Source organism: Barbus barbus (genome assembly GCF_936440315.1).
Source record: "Barbus barbus genome assembly, chromosome: 49".
Taxonomy (NCBI): Eukaryota; Metazoa; Chordata; class Actinopteri; order Cypriniformes; family Cyprinidae; genus Barbus; species Barbus barbus.
Genome location: NC_136727.1, coordinates 92,751 through 115,433, shown reverse-complemented (window position 1 = coordinate 115,433; position 22,683 = coordinate 92,751). Strand labels below are relative to the sequence as shown.

The following is a 22,683-nucleotide window of genomic DNA, read 5'->3' as shown; positions in this document are numbered from 1 at the left end:
TGCATTTTGTGAAGTGAATTTCAACAGATATCCTGGAACAAGGAGAAGTGAACACTTTGTAGGGACCCTGTCCATCTGAAAGCAGTCTGGGGCTGTCACAAACATCGGCGAGATGCTCTCAGGTCAGTTATTTTAGTGATATTTTTACAAGGTGTAGGATTTTCTGCTTGCAGCCTACCATAAAAACGTATACACCCTAAGAATATAATGTAATATGATGTCTTTGTACATTGTTTCGTGTAATTTAATTACAAGACATTTTGGTGATACCATTCTTAAGTTTACGACAACAGCAACAAATCGCTTTATTAGGCATAACATTGCATACGGTTTTCACACATACTTTGATGGCCTTTCTCATATCCTTAGAGATACAGAAATATATAATAGGATCAAAACATGCATTTAAAGTGCTCAGCATTAAAGTCTTCATGCGCCAATTTGGGATTTGTTTTTTGATGAAGCCCACAATGTGTGATGCATTGTAGGGTGCAAAACTAATGGCAAACACAAGGAGAGTCCCCACAACCAGTCCAATCACCCGGAGTTTACGCTGTCGCTTGAAAAGAGGACACTTTATCAAAATACAAATTAAACCGATGTAACAGAAGCAGCAGATAACGAGGGGTAGAAGGAAAAAAACCACTGCTAAACTCAGCCGCACTGGAAGCAATGCTCTCAGCTGTTTCTCTGTGAAGTTAATATAACAGTTCTGAGGTTCGGCATCCAGGGAGTGCTTATTAGTGTTGTTGTCCACTTCATCAGAATCTGAATATGCTGCCATGTATGGAAATATTGAAGTTATTACAACAAGCAGCCATATGATAACGCATATAAGCATTGTATAAATTAACCTTTTTGGACTTTTATACTTAACTGGAAATGCTACACACACATAGCGCTCAGTGCTGATTGCTGCCAAGAACAGGCTACTGGAATAGAGAGGAGCAAAGAACATGATCACACTGAAGCGGCACAGGATGTGGGGCATGTTCCAAGCCATGTTATCTGCAGCCTCTTTCATTTTTAGAGGCAAGAAGGTGAGGAAGAAGAGGTCAGAAACAGCAAGGTTCAACATGAACATGTCAATGGGGATAGGATTACGCTGAATCTTGCGAATACATGAGCAGAACGCCAGCAAAGCATTAGGAAAACCAATCAGGAAAGTGATGATATAAATGACGAGAAACGCTGTCGAATCTTCTGACATTGTTGTTGGCCTGTGGTAAAGTTCTTCGCTTTACTGTAGAAAACACCCCTGCAAGTTCTTAAAACAGCACCTGTAATATATAAACACATACACTCTAAGATGTACTCTCTTTGATTTTTTAAAGCGGTCATCGGATGCCCATTTTCCACAAGTTGATATGATTCTTTAGGGTCTTAATTAAAAGTCTATAACATACTTTGGTTAAAATTTCTCAATGGTAAATTGAGTTTTTGGTTTTTACCCTGTCAAAATCAGCTCTGTTTTCAGCACGCCGTTTTAATTCATGTTGCTTTAAATGCTAATGAGCTCTTCTGACCCCACCCCTCTCTTCCGTGGGGTGACAAGTAACTAGCACGTTATTAAAAAAAGCAATTTGCAAAGATTCATAAAAACCCTTACACTCACTTCTTCTGTAGATAAAGCTGGATCATGAATGATTCGTGTGAACATAGATGCATTTAGGCAGATCGGGGATCGCCGCATTCACTTCAAAGCTAAAGTAACATTAATCCTCTGCGTCTTCAGCGGCTCAGATGTCAGGAGTAAATGACGACTGCTATATTCATTACTACATCCAACAACTAAACACTTCAATCGCTTAATCGGAGACATCTTGTCTTCCCCGCACCGGAGGCAGACAGCTCTCAGCTCACTCAGGGCGGGGCTAAGGTAAGACGGTCCTGTCAATCAACTATCGTTGGGGGGGGGGGGGGGGGCTCTGTACAGAACTACATCATTCTGACAGGAATCTCAGAACAGCCTGATTTGAGAGAGGATTTTAAAATAGGGATTTAAAAAAACAATTGATTTTTATCATTATAGGATGGATGTGTACACACACTTCCAACACACATTTATGTTCAAAAAACTTGAAAAGTGAATTTTGCATCCGATGACCCATTTAATATTATGAAAAAAATTAATAGAATAAAACTTTTTAAAGATATTAAAAAAGTTTTATTTGGAACTTACCAAAATGTATTTCTCTCTATTATTAGTAGTCTTCATAAAGTCAATGTCGTTCTGTAACACACTCCAGACACCTGGATGGCAATGATACAATAAACAGTAGTATGATTTGCATTCTGTCACATTATGAAAACACGTTTAGAATTGAGCCATTGGGTGAAAGTGTTGTTTGTGGTCAGATGAGACCAAAATCCAGCTCTTTGGCATCAACTCAACTCGCCGTGTTTGGAGGAGGAATGCTGCCTATGACCCCAAGAACACCATCCCCTCCGTCAAACATGGAGGTGGAAACATGATGCTTTGGGGGCGTTTTTCTGCTAAGGAGACAGGACAACTGCACCGCATCAAACGGACGATGGACAGTTATCAATTTATAATTTTTTTTTTAAATACTTTTTTCTGGATTTTTTTGTAGTTATTCTGTCTCTCACTGTTCAAATAACCCTACCATTCAAATTATAGACTGATCATTTCTTTGTCAGTGGGCAAACGTACAAAATCAGCAGGGGATAGCATATTTTTTTCCCCCACTGTATATATATATATTTCCTATTTAGCGCCCAAACTCTGGAACAATCTACCTAACACTGTTCGAGAGGCAGACACACTCTGTCAGATTAAATCTAGATTAAAGACCCATCTCTTTAACCTGTTTTACACATAACACACTAATACGTTTCTATAATTCAAATCCGTTAAAGGATTGTTAGGCTGCATTAATTAGGTCAACCGGAACCGGGAACACTCCTCATAACACATGATGTACTCGTTACATCGTTAGAAGAATGGCATCTACGCTAATATTAGTCTGTTTCTTTCTTATTCTGAGGTCACTGCAGCCACCAGATCCAGATCAGATGGTGGTGTTTTAATAGTTTTTCACCACAATAAATAAGTAAAGCAGGTGTATTACAGTCCAGCATATTTTCAAAAACATCAAATAGATTTTAAGACTTGTAAATACTCACCACAACTCTTCAGGTTACGGCTGAGGCTTCCCTCTCGTTTTTAACAGTAACTTTTATCATGCATCATGCATGTTTATCAGTTCTCCGATCTTTCCTGGGGAGTGTCTTATTGCAGACCACAAACTATCACATGGTTATTTGTCCACAGTTGACTATTGTTTTGTTTAGTTTTTTCCCTGGTACGGATATGAGGCCCGGAAATAATTGTAAGGAGTATTTTTTAATTGATATTAAGGATTTAAACAATGTCTGGACATACACATAAAAACATATTATATTATCATATAAATTATATAAAAATATTTATAATATTACATGCTGCATCAATTCATAATTTTCATATGCAAAAACTGCACCAGGAAAATGAAATGGTTCCAGAGAATGTAAGAGCAGTTTAATTTATATTGACAATACAGTGGCCATGTTAAACATTCACACTATACATTTTATAGTACAAATAACAATAATTACAGAATAACTGTGTCACAGAATAGTTAAGCACATGGGTCATCTATACTACTCTGTTGTCCAGATTTGGATGAAATAAAAGAATATACATAGAGTAATGACCACTTCAAATCTACTCTAGATCTTCCCTCATATTCAAAAGATCCACTAGATGTTGCTATTTTACGGTCATTTGTAGTCATTATAATAACTTCATATTGTTTATATTTTTGGTTGAAACCACTAAAAACCACTCTCATCCAAACTCTTTAATAAACATCAAAAGATTATCTGACAGCTCATATCCTTCCCCTAAATATGATTGGGTGACTCACAATCACAAGTTAAAAAAAATTTACCCACCAGTCATTGCGCAACACTTGAGCAATAAAGTGCACAATGCATTAAGAGCCGGGGGGTGAAAACAAAATAAGAAAAATGTACACATCTTCATTTTGTTCAAAAGTTTTCACCCCCTGGCTCTTAATGCATGGTTTCTCCTTCTGGAGCATCAGTGAGTGTTTGAACCTTCTGTAATAGTTGCATATGAGTCCCTAAAAGCATACCACCTTAAAGGCCTTAAAGTGCTTGAACCCCGGTAATCGCTGCTTGTAGCTATATTTATTATTGTTGTTATTAATGAAAACAACTTCATTTAAGTCTCAGGCACAAGGCGTTAGTGTCTGTGTTTTGTAGTAATTTTAATAATGTCCTGCTATACCATGATTGAGCCGACACACAAACTGACTAATAATTAAAAATTAATATACACAAATACAAATAGATATAGAGAGCGATGGTCTGTCGGCTATAGAGCTAGGGCATGTTTTTTAAATAATAGAATTAGAATAGAGAGAGCTAGAGTTAGAGGGTCAAATAAAGATGGAAGAGATGTGTTTTTAGCCGATTCTTTAAGATGGATAAGTGTAGCAGAGGCCAGCGGGTAAGTGCTGTGCAGGTTAAACCTCACTCCCCGATCTCAAGTGGCGCTCTAGCGACTGACGCTAGCGTTAGAGTGTCCGCCTCCCACGCCGGAGACCGCGGTTCGAATCCCGCTCGGAGTAGGGCCGGTGGAGTAGGACCGCGACATAAGGATTCAACTGCTGGGATTGAGTTGGGCAGGTCATTCCTCCAGGAGGGAACGTTTATTTTAAAAGTCTGTGAAAGCGATTTTGTGCCTCTTTGGGATGAACAATAAAGTGTTGTTCACTTGCAAGACCGCAAGCTTCTAGAGGCACATAGGTCTGAAGTAATGAATTTAGGTAAAGGGCTGCAGAGCCGGTGGTTTTGTAGGCGAACATTAATGCCTTGAATTTTATGCCAGCAGCTACTGGTAGCCAGTGCAAATTGATGAATAAAGGTGTGGCGCGTGTTGTTTTTGGCTCATTAAAAATGTATCTTGCTGCTGCGTTCTGGATTAATTGTAAAGGTTTGATAGAACTGGCTGGAAGACCTGCCAAGAGAGCAATGCAATAGTCCAGCCTGGACAGAAGCAGTTGAAGCAGTTCTGTGTTAGCTAGGTTGAGTTGAAGGTGATGGTCCTTCATCCAGCAAGAAATGTCTGTTAGACAAGCTGAGATGCGAGCAGCTATCGTCGGATCATCAGGATGGAATGAGAGGTAGAGTTGAGTGTCATCAGCATAGCAGTGATATGAAAAGCCATGTTTCTGAATGACAGAACCTAGTGATGCCATGTAGACAGAAAAGAGAAGCGGTCCAAGAACTGAGCCCTGAGTCATTTAAAATATTTTGGTTCAATATTGTATTAAGAAGCTATCAGTTTTATCTTTGAGGTTGATGTTTCCACATGGCTTGCATAACGTCAACAAACAAATGCCAGTTCTCTCTCTCATTCACCCCCCCCCCCCCCAGCACACACACACACACACACACACACACACACACACACACACACACAGAGAGTCTGTCCAGACACTCAAGATTTACACATTTGCTATATTTTTCAGTTTCAGAAAATTAACTTTAATAACCCTGCTGAAAAACAATAGACACACCACATATTTGTAATGTTTTACTGGTTATAACTTGTATTGGTTTTAATGTAAACTTCTCTGCTGGTAATTGATCATCTTCCATTGGTGGCTTGTTAAAACCTATACATCCTAATAAAATATGTCCCAAAACACACTACAGGAAACCATTTTTTGGTTAAAAGCTAATGTTTGTAATGGTATTTGTAGTGGAAACCTCTGTGGTTTCTATTGTTTTTCCAAGTTCCCGTACCAGACAGTGCTGCAGCTGGTCAGCACACTCTCAATGGAGCCGCTGTAGTATGTGGTGAGGATGGGTGGAGGGAGACTTGCTCTTTTCATATATCACCGTTTTGATTGACAATGTATGACTACATTTCCCGGCATGCTCCGCGCGAAAGCGACAACATTTCCCAGCATGCTCTGCGCCAAACACTTCCTCGACTAGTTGGTCAAGTTTAGTGAGTTTCGCGCTCTCTCGCATTATAAGGTCGTTTCAAAGCGAGTTCCTGAAACACACAGAATGACTGAAGCAGTAAGTCGCGCCGATCTGTGGCTAATAAGATCCGTTCACTGCTGCAGTAATAATAATAATAATAATAAAAACACCGCGTCTGTCAGTTTTCAGGTGAGCAGCACACGCGCGTTCACGCGGAGCGGTCCCCCGGGTTCCTGGAGCGTCTGAGCGCGAGCACCGGCGGCGTGATCGCGGGCGTCTGTCTGTTCTCGCTGTCCTTATACGTGCTCTTCACGAACGAGGTGAGACCCAATCAATCAATCAATCAATGATCGATCAGTCATGCAGCGCGTGCATGTGTCAATCATCTGTGTCTGCAGGGGCGCGCTCTGCGCACGGCCTCGGCTCTGGATGAGGGTCTCAATCAGGTCGTGTCTCTTCACCCGGACGTGACGCTGGACCCTCAGAACGACGGTCGTCTGGTTCACCTGTCCGCGCCGCTGCGGACCGCCCAGGTAGTGACGTCACGACAACCGATGTCACGTGACGCAACATTAACCTCAGGAAAGACGTTCAGTGTCCATAAACTCGATAAAGAGGAGCATTTCAATAAATATTATGTGCCATATATTTTGTGTTGGAAATACAAACACTTAATGACTTGACATGTTTTGAAATGAACATATTAATGTGAGTCTGGAGTAGATGTAATGAGCTGATGGTGTTGTCTGTGTCGCAGCCGCTGTACGATCCCAACTACGGCGTGTCGGTGCAGGCGGTGAAGCTGCAGAGGAGGGTGGAGATGTACCAGTGGGTGGAGCACAGCGAGAGCAGGTCTGTAATCAGCTTCATCACGTCTACCTTCATCACTCACTCACTCACTCACTCGCGTCTGTCTCATCCACCTCAGGGACTACGAGGAGAACGGAGAGAAGAAGACGGAGACCACGTACTCGTACAGTGAGTGTAGCGCCGCCGCTCCTCCGCGCGTCTCGCCGCCGTCTCTCTGAGCTTGTGTTTCTTGCAGACACCGAGTGGAGGTCAGAGGTCATCAGCAGCAGGCACTTCGATCAGGAGGTCGGTCACATGAACCCCAGGTGAGCAGCGTGCGCTGTGACGATCGCTGCGGCGCGGTGTGTTTCTGATGTGTGTGTGTGTGTGTGTGTGTGTGTGGTTTCTCAGCGCGATGGCGGTGGAGAGCGTGACGGTCGTGGCGCCGGACGTTTGGGTCGGGAGGCTGCTCCTGTCTGAAGGTAGCTCTCGCTCTCGCTGCTGCTCCTGGAGCCGCTGCAGGTGTGCTGACGCTCTGTGTGTGTTTCCAGGCCTGCTGCAGCAGATCAACGACTTCCACACGCTCAGCCTGCAAGGACTTCCTGTTCCTGTTACCAACGCCTTCCTGACGGTGTATGACGATTACTTTTACCACACGGCCAACCCTCGACGCCCGGAGGTGAGCGAACACACACACACACACACACACAGGCACGCACACACAATCACAAGTGTGAACATCACTGGTTTCCATGGTGACCGCTGTCCTGTGTTTGGTTCAGGTCGGAGATGTTCGTGTTCGTTTCGTTTACGCCGGTCTGAGCGGTGACGGATTTTATCCTGGCCCCGCCCACAAGGTGAGAACAGCCAATCAGATCTGCAGATTCAGATGTGTTTCTGAGCGTGACATCATCCTGCACTATTGGAGAGAAATATAGCAGTCAGTTCATCCAATGCTTCAACGCGGACCAGAAACAGTTAGGTTTCTCACATTTTTCAAAATATATCTTCTATGTTCAACAGAAGAAAGAAACAGGTTTGGGGGTAATGTCAATTTTTGGGCGCACTATCCCTTTAACCATAAACTACTGTGTTTTATTTAAAGCCTCTAAATCAGGGGTCTTCAACTACGTAAAATGCCTTGAGGTCCAGTAATGAACCCTCCTCTTCTAAAAAACAATTGATGGTTTTTGCCAGGCCAGGGTATATGCAAGATATTTAAGCTTAATTTCAAGACATTTAAAGACCTTTTTTAAGACCTGCACAAAAATAAAATAAATAAATAAAATAAAATGACTGTAAAAAGCATGATTTACAGTTCAGATGCAGGCTTTCACAAAAAACATCAACTATTATATTAATTAAATAACATATATAAATATATTTTACTGCCTTAATTGTTTACATTTTACAACACATGATCTTCTTGTTGATCCACCAGTTCACATTTACAACTCTGCGTGTTTGCTGCTTAAAATCATGGGTTGTTTTCACATTGGTCTTTGACAACAGCAGACGTACAGGCTGACTGGAAATGGAAAATCATCCTCTTCCAGCGGAACGGCAGGACACAAGCCCAAGAGACAGACTCCACAAAGCAGCGCAGCAGCTGAATCTGAAACGTGCAGCGCTCATATTTATTGAATGAATAGCCTTTTTAAGTTTAATCGCAATTCTTGTCTTTCAGTCCCCACATTTAAGACCTTCTGAAATCATAATTAAGGCTTTCTTGTACCATTTAAGACTTTTTAAGGACCCGTCAACTTTCCTAATTTTTGAAAATGCCATCATTTTTCACTCACTGAGAGTTTCATCTGTCTGCGCGCATGCAGCGCACCGCTCTTTGCTCTCATCACTGCACGCACAACTGCACCCAAATGGCTCTAGAGCTGACCTTGATGTGCTTAATATAAATTTTATTTATTAAATTTGCGTTTGGTATTTATTTATTCATTTCATTATGTCAAAAGCCTTCACGAATTCGGACCGGAGTCTGCCAGTTGGCGACCCCACTACCGTACAGACTACAAAAGCTGCGCCGTCTGAAATAGAAGTGCCTCGTCAGGTTTGAATCTTAACCTTCTGTTTTGGCTGTAGACGGGTCCGTATGGGACGGCTTTTGGGTCCGGATCAGGACCGCCTGTTAGTGACCTATGCTCTAAATGATCAACACGAGGAAACTCTGCTGTTTCACACTCAATCTCCTCATGTCTTCTGACTCTGATGGAGAGTTTAGAGTAAAAGCTCTTCTAGTGTAATTGTACAAACATCCAGCTTCAGAATCAAATCTTGACTGATTTTGATCAAGTAAAGGTCAGAATAACTGCAGTCGTATCTCCAGATGAACTCTTACTGGACTGAAGCAGCTCAGCTTTACTTGATTCTCCATCAATCATTTTCTAGATAAATCAGTGCGTCTCAAATCTGATCATCAGGATCTTTTGAGGAGCGTTTATTTCTTCATCTCTCAATCAGCATTGCATTATATGCTTGGATCATTAACATCTCATCTTACTAAGACATATTACTGGAGATATAGAGTGATGACTGATATTTAGGTTGTTTTATGTCAGTATCTGCTGCACTGTTATAAACATCTCATTGATTTACATTACAAGCAGCAGAATGTCATCATAAACATCAGCATCTGCACTGAATGCATGTTTTCCTCCGTGTATGAGACTCTCTTGAGCGTGAAAGGCTGATGATCAGATCTGACTGTGTGTCGTGTGTGCTGTAGGTGAGTGTGGTGGCGATGCAGCGGGGCGATCAGCTCAAGCCCTTCAGGACGCGCTCCGGAGACGTGCTGGAGATCCTGTACATGGGCGATCTGACCGCAGAGGTGTGTGTGTGGGGTCAGAGGTCACATGGATGCGTGACACAGGTGTGACGCTCACGCTTGTGCTCGTGTTCCCACAGGAGCTGTTCGCTCGAGAGCATCAGCTCAACAACATGAAGACCTGGGCTCTGAGGCTCGGCGGCTGGGCCCTCATGTTCCTGAGCGTCAGTCTGAGCACACGGGTCATATACACACTGGGTAATACACACACACACACACACACACACACACACACACAGAGACAGAGTGAGAGAGTCTTATATACACACACCAGCCACTTTATTAGGTACACCTGTTCAATTGCTTGGTAACACAAATAGCTAATCAGCCAATCACATGGCAGCAACTCAATGCATTTAGGCATCTAGATGTGGTGAAGACGACTTGAAGTTCAAACCGAGCATCAGAATGGGGAAGAAAGGGGATTTAAGTGACTGAACGTGGAATGGTTGTTGGTGCCAGACGGGCTGGTCTGAGTATTTCAAAAACTGCTGATCTACTGGGATTTTCACACACAACCATCTCTAGGGTTTACAGAGAATGGTCCGAAAAAGAGAAAATATCCAGAGCGGCAGTTGTGTGACGAAAACGCCTTGTTGATGTCAGAGGTCAGAGGAGAATGGGCAGACTGGTTAGAGACGATAGAAAGGCAACAGTAACTCAAATAACCACTCGTTACAACCAAGGTATGCAGAATACCATCTCTGAACACACAACACGTCGAACCCTGAAGCAGATGGGCTACAGCAGCAGAAGACCACACCGGGTGCCGCTCCTGTCAGCTAAGAACAGGAAACGGAGGCTACGATTCACACAAAACTGGACAATAGAAGATTGGAGAAACGTTGCCTGGTCTGATGAGTCTCTATTTCTGCTGCGACATTCAGATGGTAGGGTCAGAATTTGTCATAAAGAACATGAAAGCATGGATCCATCCTGCCTTGTCTCAATGGTTCAGGCTGGTGCTGGTGGTGTAATGGTGTGGAGGATATTTTCTTCGCACACTTTGGGCCCCTTAGTACCAATTGAGCATCGTTTAAACGCCACAGCCTACCTGAGTATTGTTCATGACCATGTCCATCCCTTTATGACTACAGTGTACCCATCTTCTGATGGCTACTTCCAGCAGGATAATGCACCATGCCACAAAGCTCAAATCATCTCAGACTGGTTTCTTGAACATGACAATGAGTTCACTTTACTCAAATGGCCTCCACAGTCACCAGATCTCAATCCAATAGAGCACCTTTGGGATGTGGTGGAACGGGAGATTCTCATCATGGATGTGCAGCCGACAAATCTGCAGCAACTGCGTGATGCTATCATGTAAATATGGACCAAAAGCTCTGAGGAATGTTTCCATCACCTTGTTGAATCTATGCCACGAAGAATTAAGGCAGTTCTGAAGGCAAAAGGGGGTCCAACCCGGAACTAGCAAGGTATACCTAATAAAGTGGCCGGTGAGTGTGTATGCAGAATTAACGCGCTACATGTAAACAATATTTTTTGTTGTACTTTCCTGTTAAAATAACGGAGTTCTTTTGGAATTCTTCCGCTTTTAAGAACTGCTGGGTGCTCTGGTAGTGGGCGGAGCTAATGTGAAAACGACAATCTCATTGGCTGGTGCTCACCTATTATCCTCCCTGTTTTGATTCCAGCGAACGCAGACAACCTGATTAATATTCATGAACCCAGAAGCTCAATAATCCTTAGTGTGTTTTTATTTTGTTCTTATTAGTAGAATTTGTATAATAATAGTAATAATTATCTTATCAGTATTATTGTTAGTTTTTTCAATTTTTTACAGAAACACTGAATGACCAAAACAGCACCACCACCAGTCCTAAATTCAGTTAAAATGACTAATATGCATTCATACATGGTTACCAAGTCTTAATTCTAATTGAAATTCTAAATTGAAGTTCTCTCATTATCATGTTATAATGCTTCACTGACTGATGTTGAGAGTGTACTTTAAGATATTTAAAAAGGAGTGCCATTTTACAAACGTTATATATATATAATAGGGGTGTCCCCAACTAAGCATTTTCATCGTCGAATCGGAATTTTCGATAGTCGACAGATCTCGACATATGTCGAATCATATGTTTGGGGGCGGGGCAAAATACATTACCAAGAGTCAAGTCAGACATTCGACAGTCTGACGTTAACACACTGGGAACGGACGCCTCGCAGATACAAAAATAATGTTTATGTTTTGATTGCAAAATAGTTTACATGAAACATCTGCGAAACCCTAAGAATTCACAAACAATGTTATACAACAATGCTCTCATTATAACGTTATGTATATGACAGAAGATATTCATTTTTGTTTTGAGCTGCGCACACTGAAGTAGAATGAAGCATTTGATAGCAGGTTTTAAATCATTGGGATTTAACTCATTTATCTCATATAGAATACGCTTCGTTATTTATACAACACCATGTTAATATTACGACTTATAGGCTATCTGCACGAAGTACCCAGAATGCAGAAGTGAACATGTCTGCGCAGCTCTGAATGAACTCCTTTTGTGGACGCATTCTTCTCACAACAACACGCAGAAACACGTCAATTAAACTCTAAAAATGCACATTTAATTATAATAGTGTTCTTATTATAATGGTATGTATATGACAGTCCCAGTTATAGTTATTAATATTCTGCATTGTTTTTTGTCCTGCTCGCGCCGTGCGCTAGAGAGATAATCACCGTAGTACTACAATGAAGCACTTTACTGCAGCATAACTCAACCAAATGCATCTTATACGAGATAATATACACAACATATATAAACTGGCTGAAATGTTTTGAAATCACACCTGACTGAAATAAATCCAGTCTTTCACTCTGCCTATCAATTAGAGTCTTGTTAAAGATTTAAAGCCCTGCCACCAAGATGCTCCTCTGTCGGTCACGGATTATGGAAAGTGAAACTTGGTGGTTGGATTTATTTACGCACAACTTTCTTTTCGGATTCTTATTTACAGCATTAACTTAATAGGCTCTATATTAACTTAATGGGCGAAAACCAGTAGTTCTATGTGAAATCAGACATTGAGGACCCCCATATAGCCAAAATGGCTTGATCACAACACCCGGCAAATATTCGACTGAGATTGGGAGTCGAATCAGGCTCCTCGTATCGAATCTTCGACTATTCGGGGTCACCCCTAATTAACCCATATATATATATATATATATATATATATATATATATATATATATATATATATATATATATATATATATATATATATATATATATATACACACACACACACACACACACACACAGTTGGGCAAAAAAGTATTTAGTCAGCCACCAATTGTGCAAGTTCTCCCACTTAAAAAGATGAGAGAGGCCTGTAATTTTCATCATAGGTACTCTTCAACTATGAGAGACAGAATGGGGGGAAAGAATCCAGGAAATCACATTGTAGGATTTAATGAATTTACTTGCAAATTATGGTGGAAAATAAGTATTTGGTCAATAACAAAAGTTAATCTCAATACTTTGTTATATACCCTTTGATGGCAATGACAGAGGTCAAGCGTTTTCTGTAAGTCTTCAAGGTTTTCACACACTGTTGCTGGTATTTTGGCCCATTCCTCCATGCAGATCTCCTCTAGAGCAGTGATGATTTGGGGACTTTCAACTCCCTCCAAAGATGTTCTATGGGGTTGAGATCTGGAGACTGGCTAGGCCACTCCAGGACCTTGAAATGCTTCTTACGAAGCCACTCCTTCGTTGCCCGGGCGGTGTGTTTGGGATCATTGTCATGCTGAAAGACCCAGCCACGTTTCATCTTCAATGCCCTTGCTGATGGAAGGAGGTTTTCACTCAAAATCTCACGATACATGGCCCCATTCATTCTTTCCTTTACACGGATCAGTCGTCCTGGTCCCTTTGCAGAAAAACAGCCCCAAAGCATGATGTTTCCACCCCCGTGCTTCACAGTAGGTATGGTGTTCTTTGGATGCAACTCAGCATTCTTTCTCCTCCAAACACGACGAGTTGAGGTTTTACCAAAAAGTTCTATTTTGGTTTCATCTGACCATATGACATTCTCCCAATCCTCTTCTGGATCATCCAGATGCTCTCTAGCAAGCTTCAGACGGGCCGGACATGTACTGGCTTAAGCAAGGGGACACGTCTGGCACTGCAGGATTTGAGTCCCTGGCGGCGTAGTGTGTTACTGATGGTAGCCTTTGTTACTTTGGTCCCAGCTCTCTGCAGGTCATTCACTAGGTCCCCCCGTGTGGTTCTGGGAGTTTTGCTCACCGTTCTTGTGATCATTTTGACCCCACGGGGTGAGATCTTGCGTGGAGCCCCAGATCGAGGGAGATTATCAGTGGTCTTGTATGTCTTCCATTTTCTAATAATTGCTCCCACAGTTGATTTCTTCGCACCAAGCTGCTTGCCTATTGCAGATTCAGTCTTCCCAGCCTGGTGCAGGTCTACAATTCTGTTTTTGGTGTCCTTCGACAGCTCTTTGGTCTTGGCCATAGTGGAGTTTGGAGTGTGACTGTTTGAGGTTGTGGACAGGTGTCTTTTATACTGATAACGAGTTCAAACAGGTGCCATTAATACAGGTAATGAGTGGAGGACAGAGGAGCCTCTTAAAGAAGAAGTTACAGGTCTGTGAGAGACACAAATCTTGCTTGTTTGTAGGTGACCAAATACTTATTTTACAGAGGAATTTACCAATTAATTCATTAAAAATCCTACAATGTGATTTCCTGGATTCTTTCCCTCCATTCTGTCTCTCATAGTTGAAGTGTACCTATGATGAAAATTACAGGCCTCTCTCATCTTTTTAAGTGGGAGAACTTGCACAATTGGTGGCTGACTAAATACTTTTTTGCCCAACTGTGTGTGTATACAGTGCCCTCCATAAGTATTGAAACAGTAAAGACAAAATTGTTCTGTTGGCTGTGGAGTCAAGACATTTACAAATATGATTAAAAGATGAACATGAGACAAAACTACAGAATGTCACATTTTATTATTAGCCGTTTCAACACATACATGTTTTACCAGTTAAGAAGTTCATCACTTTTAGAGTTCATCCCTCTATCTGATGTGATCATAAGTATTGGAGCAGTTTCCTCACAGGTCTTTCTAAGTGATCAGCTGTGTCCTGTTGCATTAATTCTTCAGATATTAAAAGCAGGGAATGTGTCGTATCAGTTATATCCATTACTTCTGTATTCTGAATCCTGCATTCGATGATGACACACAAACCAGGATGAAGACGAGGGAGCTGACTTTGAGAGAGAAGCAAGCAATTTGGATGCTAAAAGAAAAGAGGAAGTCAATTAGAGCTCTAGCAAAAACAAAGGGCATGGAGAAATCAAGAGTTTGGAAACCACCAGCAACCAACAACGACCTGATCGACTGAGAAAACAACAGTAGTTGATGACAGACAAATCATAAAAGCTGTGAAAATGAATCCTAAAAGACGTGTCTGTAAGATCAGCAACAACTTCCAGAAAGCTGGGGTGATGCTCTGACAATCTACTGTCCTCAGGAGACTTTGACACAGAATTACAGATGCTACACAGCAAGATGCAAACCTCTGACCAGCACCAAACATAGAAAGACAAGATTAGAGTTTGCAAAAAAGCACAAAGGTGAGCCAGAAGAGTTTTGGAGCTGTGTTTATGGACCGATGAGACAAAGATGAACCTTTATCTAAGTGATGCGAGAGCAAAAATGTGGAGAAAGAAAGGGAACTGCAACGATCCCAAGCATGCAGCCTCATCTGTAAAGCATGGTGGAGGTGGTGTCATGGCATGGGCATGCATGGCTGTCTCTGGAACAGGCCCTCTCAACTTTACTGATGACTTAATGTATGATGACAGGAGCAGAATGAATTTGGAAGGGTACAAAACCATCTTGCCTACCAATATTCAAGAAAATGCCACCAGATTAATTGGGAAGTGCTTCATATTGCATCAGGACAATGACCCAAAACACCCAGCAGTTCAGTCAAGGAGTTTATAAGAGCAAAGAAATGGAAAGTCTTAGATTGCCCAAGTCAATCTCCAGATTTAAATCTGATTGAACATGAATTTCAGCAGCTGGAGAGGAGAGTAAAGGCAGAAACTCCCCAAAACAAGCAACAATTGGAATTGTCTGCATTAAAGGCTGGGAAAAGTATTTCAAAGGATGAGAGCAAGAGTCTGGTGATGTCTATGGGTCCCAGACTCACTGCTGTGATTGTGTGCAAGGGATCTGCAACTAAATAATAGCTTTTCATCTTTTATATCTGCCTTATGTTCAACTGTCCCAATACTTATGCTCACATCAATGAGTGGGATGAACTCTAAAAGTGCTGTTCTTTTTATTTGGTAAAACATCTATGTGTTGAAACGGCTAATAATAAAATGTGACATTCTGTAGTTTTGGCTCATATTCATCTTTTAATCATATTTGTAAACGTCTTGACTCCACAGCCAACAGAGCAATTTTGTCTTTACTGTTTCAATACTTATGGAGGGCACTGTGTATGCATGTATTTATGTGAATATATATATAGTATATCAATCTAGTGTGTAAACTAAAAAAAAAACTACTAGCCAATGGCGATTCAATTGCCAAGGTGTCCGTAGAGCAGTGGTTGGCAACAGGTGGCCTGAAGGCCAAAACTGGCCCACCAGCAATAATATCTGACCCGCGCCCGCAACCAGATTATTTTGATAGCAGCTGGTTCTGAAACAGATCTGTCATGACAGCAACAGTTATTCTCAGAGTATGTGAGCGGAGCGGAGCGTGGAGGGGAATTGTTGACGCTCCACTCCGCTCACATACTCTGCCAGACACCGCCACGCATGTGGCTTTTTGTTAATGTTGTCTTAATACAGGATTTAACACAGAGTAACAGCTCACTACCAGTTACAAAAGACACTGTAAACGTCTGTTAAAGGCAATTCTAGTTGCATTTGTCGTCAATTAATTTCTTAAATTATCCTTTGTCTATGTTCTGGCCACCATCTAGTGTAAATAATTTTTTTTTGGCCTGATGCCGAACTCACTTGCCGACCCGTAGAGGGTTGTACACACACACACTATACAGACACACACACACTCTCAGGGTTGATGTGACTGTCTCTCTCTCTCTTTGGTCAGTGGACTGGGTTCCTGTGTTGAGGGAGCTGGTGTCTGCAGGGCTGAAGATCTTTGCGCTCTGTGTCTCGTGTTCACTGTCGCTGCTCACCATCGCCGCCGGATGGATCTTCTATCGGCCTTTACTGGGTGCGATGATTGCGCTACTCGCGCTCCTGCCGCTCCTTCTCGCACACGCCAGAGCCCCGGCCAAGAAAAACCAATGACTCGTTTGACATCTCACGCAAAACCTCCAGCCGCTGCGAGCGTCTCTGCATTACACCGAGAAGAGCTATTCACCTCCAGAGCTTCCTCTGGGCTTTTCAACTTAGTCTGCAATAAACACAACTCAAGAATCATCTCTGGTGTACACATTCACAACCCAGATGCTCTGATATACTTATTACAAACATGCCTTTAAAACTCAACAGCTTCAAAATGAATGTTCATCAAAGTCAAGCTATGTTTACCACAGAGCTTATTTTACACTTAAAAAAAAAGTCTTGTTTTGCAGTACAAATATCTAAACATTTCTAAATCAAGAAATTCACAGTGACTTCAAAGTCCTGTTTTCTGGAAAAAATGAATGAAATCCACTGAAAAATAGATTTAAGGCAAGTTTAATAGATTAGGTTTTTGCTGAGAACAAGAACAAATGTGTCAATTTTGTTTTCCATTTGATTTCTCAGACCCTGTTGTCAGATATTTGTTCGTTTTAAGCAAAAACTCACTTCGTTTCGTTCAGTTTGTCAGAAAACAAGACTTCATGTCTTCTGACATTTGGCTTCTCCAGTAAATCTATCTTGATGTATGTGAATGCATAGATATTTCTACTAGAAAACACGACGAAAATACTGTGTAAGAGAATAAGTGCACTCGTGAACGGAGAAGCCTCAATCTCCTCCGCCTCTATCTTTGCATAGGAGCTTTAATTGCAGGATCTGTGTGTGTGATGTTTATTTTCTAGTGATGGTGTGTGAAATAAAGGACGAATCCTCACTGCAGCGTCATGTTTTCACCAGCGAAGCAGGAGAAACACAAAGCAGAACACGCGTCTTATAAAGGCTTTAATACACAAACATACCAAATTCTGCTGATTGTGAAAGAAAAGAATGCATTTCAAGTCTGGTCCGCGGTCCTGATCTGCTGTTTCTCCAAGTCGTCGTTGCATATTTGTGTGTTCTTGTGGCGAATCCAGTGGCGTACGAACAGAAACGTTAAATACTGACATAAACTCTCAACACTAGATGAACTGATTCAGTTAAAAGGGATAAAATGGAGGCGAGCGCAGTCTGTTTACAGCAGCAGGCACTTGTTGCTCTTCTTGCCCTTGCGTGCCTGCAGCGCCGCCCTAGTGGCCATTTCGAACACCTCCCGCACGCCGTCCTTGGATTTGGCAGAGCACTCCATGTATCCGAAGGCACAGATGCGGTTGGCCATGTCGCGGCCCTCCTCTGGCTTCACAGGCTCCTAAGAGACAGATGGAGCGACGTCATGAAAACACAGCAAAAACCCTCCGCTACGGCTTCACTTACAGCGATAATACTGAGACAGATTAGAGCAGAAACACTCAATCACACTGCAAAATCTCATATAAACATACACAAATACTATGTTAAAATGTCAATACATGCAAATTAGAGGTCAATCAATACTTGATTTCCTTGGTGAAAAAGAGTGCACTTTCATATTGTACTTAAAGTGCTCTATTTTTATATTTAAACTACTAAAAATGATTATTTAGTACTTCTTGAGATGAACTTAAGTAGCACTCAGCTGTGCTATTTTGGGACACCATGAATATATGAACTAAAATGTGCTTTTAACATGCTATCTCTATGTAAAAATGTATTTAGTCAGCACTTGTAGTACACTTGATTGTACTAATGTGTGAAAGATGGGTTCAAGTGTACTGACTAAATACAGAGATAGTATCTTAAGGAGTACTAAAGAATCATTTTAAGTATTTTAAATACAAAAATAGAGCACTTTAACTACAATATGGAAGTGCACTCTTTTTTTTTCCTCTGGGTTTGGTGAAAATATATTCAAAGGCAATAAAAAAAGATTGTGCCGATAGTAGTAAAATCTATATAGTCAACAAAATACCAATAATAACAAGGGGGAAAAAACATTGTTTTGCATAATGTGCAATAGTTTTGATTAATATTTTAACTTTGTTTTTATTTTGATATTTTTTGTTGTTTTTGTCATATATGTCTATATAGTTTTACATAGTTTTTGATTTCAGTTTTAAAATAAAAAGGTTTTGATTTTAGGTACAAGCCTGACTCTTATTTTGAAAGTCTTCGCTGTTTTCCTGACCGCAGGCGGTTTATGAGAAAATATGAACAGCAATAATTTCTCTATGAATTATTAGATCTGAATATGAAAATTGGGCTTTCAAATTAAAAGCTTTGCACACATTTCAGCCGATTCTAATAATTAGGACGTGCCAAATATGGGCTGATATATGAATCGGTTTATATATCTGCCTTATTATTAATCATAATCGCTGACTTTATTTCAAGTAACTAAAATTTGTTTTTTGTTTTTTTTTTTACAAACAAACCTGAAATACACACAGACACTTATTTAGACAAATCTATGCTTTACAACTACATCTGCTCAATCAAACTTGCATCTAACAACATATAATACAAACACCATCACGTAAAATAAATGGTCATAATTCCTTGTGTTACGCCACACTACATCATTTAAATACAACAAATAACATGGTTTGTTTTACTACTCGTAGAAAAAAAATTTGAAGATGGAGAACAGACTTTCAAAATAAGAGTCCTGCTTCCCACATCTTCAGCCAATGGCAAAAATGACAAAACACTAAATATTGGCACGAAAAACGTATCGGTTGACCTCTAATCAGGACAAACTCTAGCGCTAATGCGAGCTACGCACCTGCTTCATCTTTAAGAGCTCGCGGCGAGTGTGTTCATCGTTGCGCAGATCCTTCTTGTTGCCCACCAGGATTATGGGAACGTTGGGGCAGAAATGCTTGACCTCCGGAGTCCATTTCTCAGGGATGTTCTCTGTGGGGTCAGAGAGGTCAGAGGTCAGCGGGCACGGGGCTAGCGTGAGCGTGGTTAGCGTGACACTTACCCAGGCTGTCGGGGCTGTCGATGGAGAAGCACATGAGGATGACGTCAGTGTCGGGGTAAGAAAGCGGGCGCAGACGATCGTAGTCCTCCTGCCCCGCCGTGTCCCACAGTGCTAGCTCCACCTGGAACACCACACGTTAGCGTTAGCACATCATTAGCACAGCTCGCACCGCTCCGGCTGACCGGACTCTCCTCACCTGCTTGCTGTCCACCTCGATGTCGGCCACATAGTTCTCAAAGACGGTGGGCACGTAGACCTCGGGGAACTGGTCTTTGCTGAAGACGATGAGCAGGCAGGTCTTCCCACATGCACCGTCGCCCACGATCACCAGCTTCTTACGGATCGCCGCCATCTCTGCGCTAAAAGAGTTTCGCAGAGTTATTCTCCCGGTCGAGACCAGAGGGTGACTCCTTCTGGAGCATCAGTGAGTGTTTGAACCTTCTGTAATAGCTGCATATGAGTCCCTCAGTCGTCCTCAGTGTGAAGAAATGGATCTCAAAATCATACAGGCATTGTTGGAAAGGGTTCAAATACACAAAAATGCTGGAAAACCAAAGAATTTGTGGGAGCTGAAGGATTTTTCTGAAGAACAGCAGACAGTTTAACTGTTCAGGACAAACAAGGGACTCATGAACAACTATCACTAAACAAACACACAGCTGTGGATCGTTCAGATAACAACACAGTATTAAGAATCAAGGGGGTGTAAACTTTTGAACGGGGTCATTTTTATAAATTCAACTTATTTTCTCTTGTGGACTAAATGTAAACATTTTATGTGAAATATCTTATTCAGGTCAGTACTAAATAAACAATAACATGCATTTTGTACGATCCCTCTTATTTTGGTAAAATAATCATCATTTTGCAGATTCTGAAAGGGGGGTGTAAACTTTTGACTTCAACTGTACATGCACAGTAGTCCTCAGCGTAGTTTACGTGCAGGAGAAAGCGGCACATGTGTCATGATACTCTGAGAGAAGAATTGTTGAATAAATTGTTATTTTTGCTTTCTTTGCACACAAAAGGTATTCTCGTAGCTTTGCTAAAATTGAAGTCGAGCCACTGATGTCACATGAACTGTTTTATCGATGTCCTTGCTATGTTTCTGGACCTGGGAACATTTCAGTTGTGTTGCTGTCTATGAGAGGGTCAGAAAGCTCTCGGATTTCATCACAAATATCTTAATTTGTGTTCAGAAGATGAACGAAGGTCTTACGGGTTTGGAACGACATGAGGGTGAGTAACTAATGACAGAATTTTCATTTTTGGGTGAACTATCCCTTTAATTTGAATAAAATAAATAATAGGGTTTGGTTTCCTATTATTAGACATGGAGACTGGCCTTTCAAAATAAAAGTAATGTTTTAAATGCAAGTATACATGTTATATTTTTAGATATAGAATAAAGCATACTTTAGAATATTAATATTTTTCATCTTGACAACAATAAAGCACATTTCCCAATCAAATATCAAAAACAATGAATTATAGTATAGTGCAGTGCTTCATTTTCATTATGTTAAATATTATTATTATAATGCAAAGTTTACTTTTTTGGAGATTTGGCATGAAATGATGCTCTTGTATTTTCATAGATTCACCCCAAAACCATTTAAACCTGAAACATTAAACTTCTGTCATAGAAAACTTTAAAAAGGTATTAAAATCATTTATAAAAAGTGACATGAATTCAATTAGAGCTTCATATAAACACAGCATACTTAACTATTAAAGAAGATGAATAAGAGGTTTAACAGTGTTCAGATGCTGATTACAATTTAAAAATAAAACAGTAAATTGTAGTAATTTTTAGCTAAATACAGTAAAAGTGACTTACAGAAGCGATTATGTGGAGGAGCAAGAACACACGAGAAATACAGGCAAAAATAATTATTCATAAAAGCCTCAAAACGGGCTTCACTTGGTGTTATTATCATTATAAAAACAACTTTATTTCTAAAGGTTGGGGATGAGATGACCTGCTGCTCTTGTTTTCATGATCCCCCAAAAATGCTTGATGCAGAAACATTAAAACTACTGCCACTGAAGAATATTAATAACTAATAAAAGCGAGTTTCGTATGAAAACGAGCGTTTATAAGCGGATTTAAGATCTTCTCACTCAGGTATAAATGCGGATGTTTAGACTGAAATGAATGAATATTGTGACACTCAGAGCTTGCTTTCTTTTGTTCATAAACACGCGGTTGCTTTTAAAAGTCTGAATATATTTTTATGTCGAAGCGAAGCTAACAGGCTAACATACACAAGCGGAAGTGAGCCATTCTCCTCAGTACAGAGCTTAAAACCCCCAAACACGATGCTCTCTCGATCGAGAGAAGTTTAATAACAGTCGATGATCTTTTAGAAAAAGCGTAATGAAGAAAAAAATAGATTAAATTCGAGCTCACCTTCAGTTCAACTCGGCTCGAGTTTTCCGGGTCGCTTCTGTGCGCGCGCCGGAAGCCAGACACAACCAGACAAGAAGGCGATTGAACAACAAGTCGTCAAAATAAGAGTCCTCTCAGTTGGCTTTATGCAGTTCATTTATTAGGTGGAGAATATAACACTCAAACACAGACACAGTCAGAGTTTATAACATCTGATATTATATTATATTACCAGTCAAATGTTTTTGAAGTTTAAATGTTTTTTATATAAGTTTCTTCTGCTGCCAAGCCTGCATTTATTTGATTCAAAGTAGAGCAAAAACAGTCAAATTTATATTTTTCAAATAGAACTGTTTTCTGTTTGAATATATTTTAAAATGTAATTTATCAGAGCTGTATTT

At 40.8% G+C, this 22,683-nt stretch overlaps 3 protein-coding genes across 5 annotated transcripts; 1 reads left to right on the top strand and 2 right to left on the bottom strand.

Annotated features, from left to right (window-relative positions):
• Positions 1-244: 244 nt before the first annotated feature.
• On the bottom strand, positions 245-1,210 carry LOC306867218 (free fatty acid receptor 3-like; the record flags this gene model as incomplete). Its single annotated transcript, XM_079412810.1, has 1 exon — positions 245-1,210. One exon carries the CDS (start codon positions 1,208-1,210, stop codon positions 245-247), a length of 966 nt encoding a protein of 321 aa, XP_079268936.1.
• A 4,785-nt stretch (positions 1,211-5,995) lies between these two features.
• LOC306867595 (transmembrane protein 43-like) lies at positions 5,996-17,766 on the top strand. The gene is made up of 12 exons (XM_079413347.1): positions 5,996-6,120; positions 6,207-6,344; positions 6,423-6,557; positions 6,782-6,876; positions 6,953-7,002; positions 7,070-7,139; positions 7,225-7,295; positions 7,365-7,492; positions 7,596-7,670; positions 9,554-9,655; positions 9,733-9,850; positions 16,792-17,766. The coding sequence occupies exons 1-12, from the start codon at positions 6,109-6,111 to the stop codon at positions 16,992-16,994; spliced, it is 1,197 nt and encodes a 398-aa protein (XP_079269473.1). The 5' UTR covers positions 5,996-6,108; the 3' UTR covers positions 16,995-17,766.
• LOC306867596 (rho-related GTP-binding protein RhoA-B-like) lies at positions 17,374-22,413 on the bottom strand. 3 transcript variants are annotated; one of them, XM_079413348.1, is made up of 5 exons: positions 22,304-22,413; positions 20,087-20,249; positions 19,891-20,011; positions 19,690-19,820; positions 17,374-18,237 (listed from the first exon to the last, which is right to left on the bottom strand). In XM_079413348.1, the coding sequence occupies exons 2-5, from the start codon at positions 20,240-20,242 to the stop codon at positions 18,064-18,066; spliced, it is 582 nt and encodes a 193-aa protein (XP_079269474.1). In that variant the 5' UTR covers positions 20,243-20,249; positions 22,304-22,413; the 3' UTR covers positions 17,374-18,063. The 3 variants fall into 3 exon arrangements, with proteins under 3 accessions (XP_079269474.1, XP_079269475.1, XP_079269476.1); XM_079413349.1 differs by having other exon boundaries at positions 17,759-18,237; positions 20,087-20,495; positions 22,304-22,380; XM_079413350.1 differs by having other exon boundaries at positions 17,759-18,237; positions 20,087-20,244; positions 22,304-22,357.
• Positions 22,414-22,683: the final 270 nt, after the last annotated feature.

Bases quoted from the DNA above. Each gene is read 5' to 3' on its own strand.
- LOC306867595 (XM_079413347.1), top strand. The intron at 6,558-6,781 runs GTAGTGACGTCA...TCTGTGTCGCAG, and splicing joins CGCCGCTGCGGACCGCCCAG to CCGCTGTACGATCCCAACTA. The intron at 9,656-9,732 runs GTGTGTGTGTGG...GTGTTCCCACAG, and splicing joins TGGGCGATCTGACCGCAGAG to GAGCTGTTCGCTCGAGAGCA.
- LOC306867596 (XM_079413348.1), bottom strand. From the start codon at position 20,242: ATGGCGGCGATCCGTAAGAAGCTGGTGATCGTGGGCGACGGTGCATGT. The intron at 20,012-20,086 runs GTGAGGAGAGTC...GTGGTGTTCCAG, and splicing joins TCGAGGTGGACAGCAAGCAG to GTGGAGCTAGCACTGTGGGA. The intron at 18,238-19,689 runs GTGCGTAGCTCG...TCTGTCTCTTAG, and splicing joins AGCTCTTAAAGATGAAGCAG to GAGCCTGTGAAGCCAGAGGA.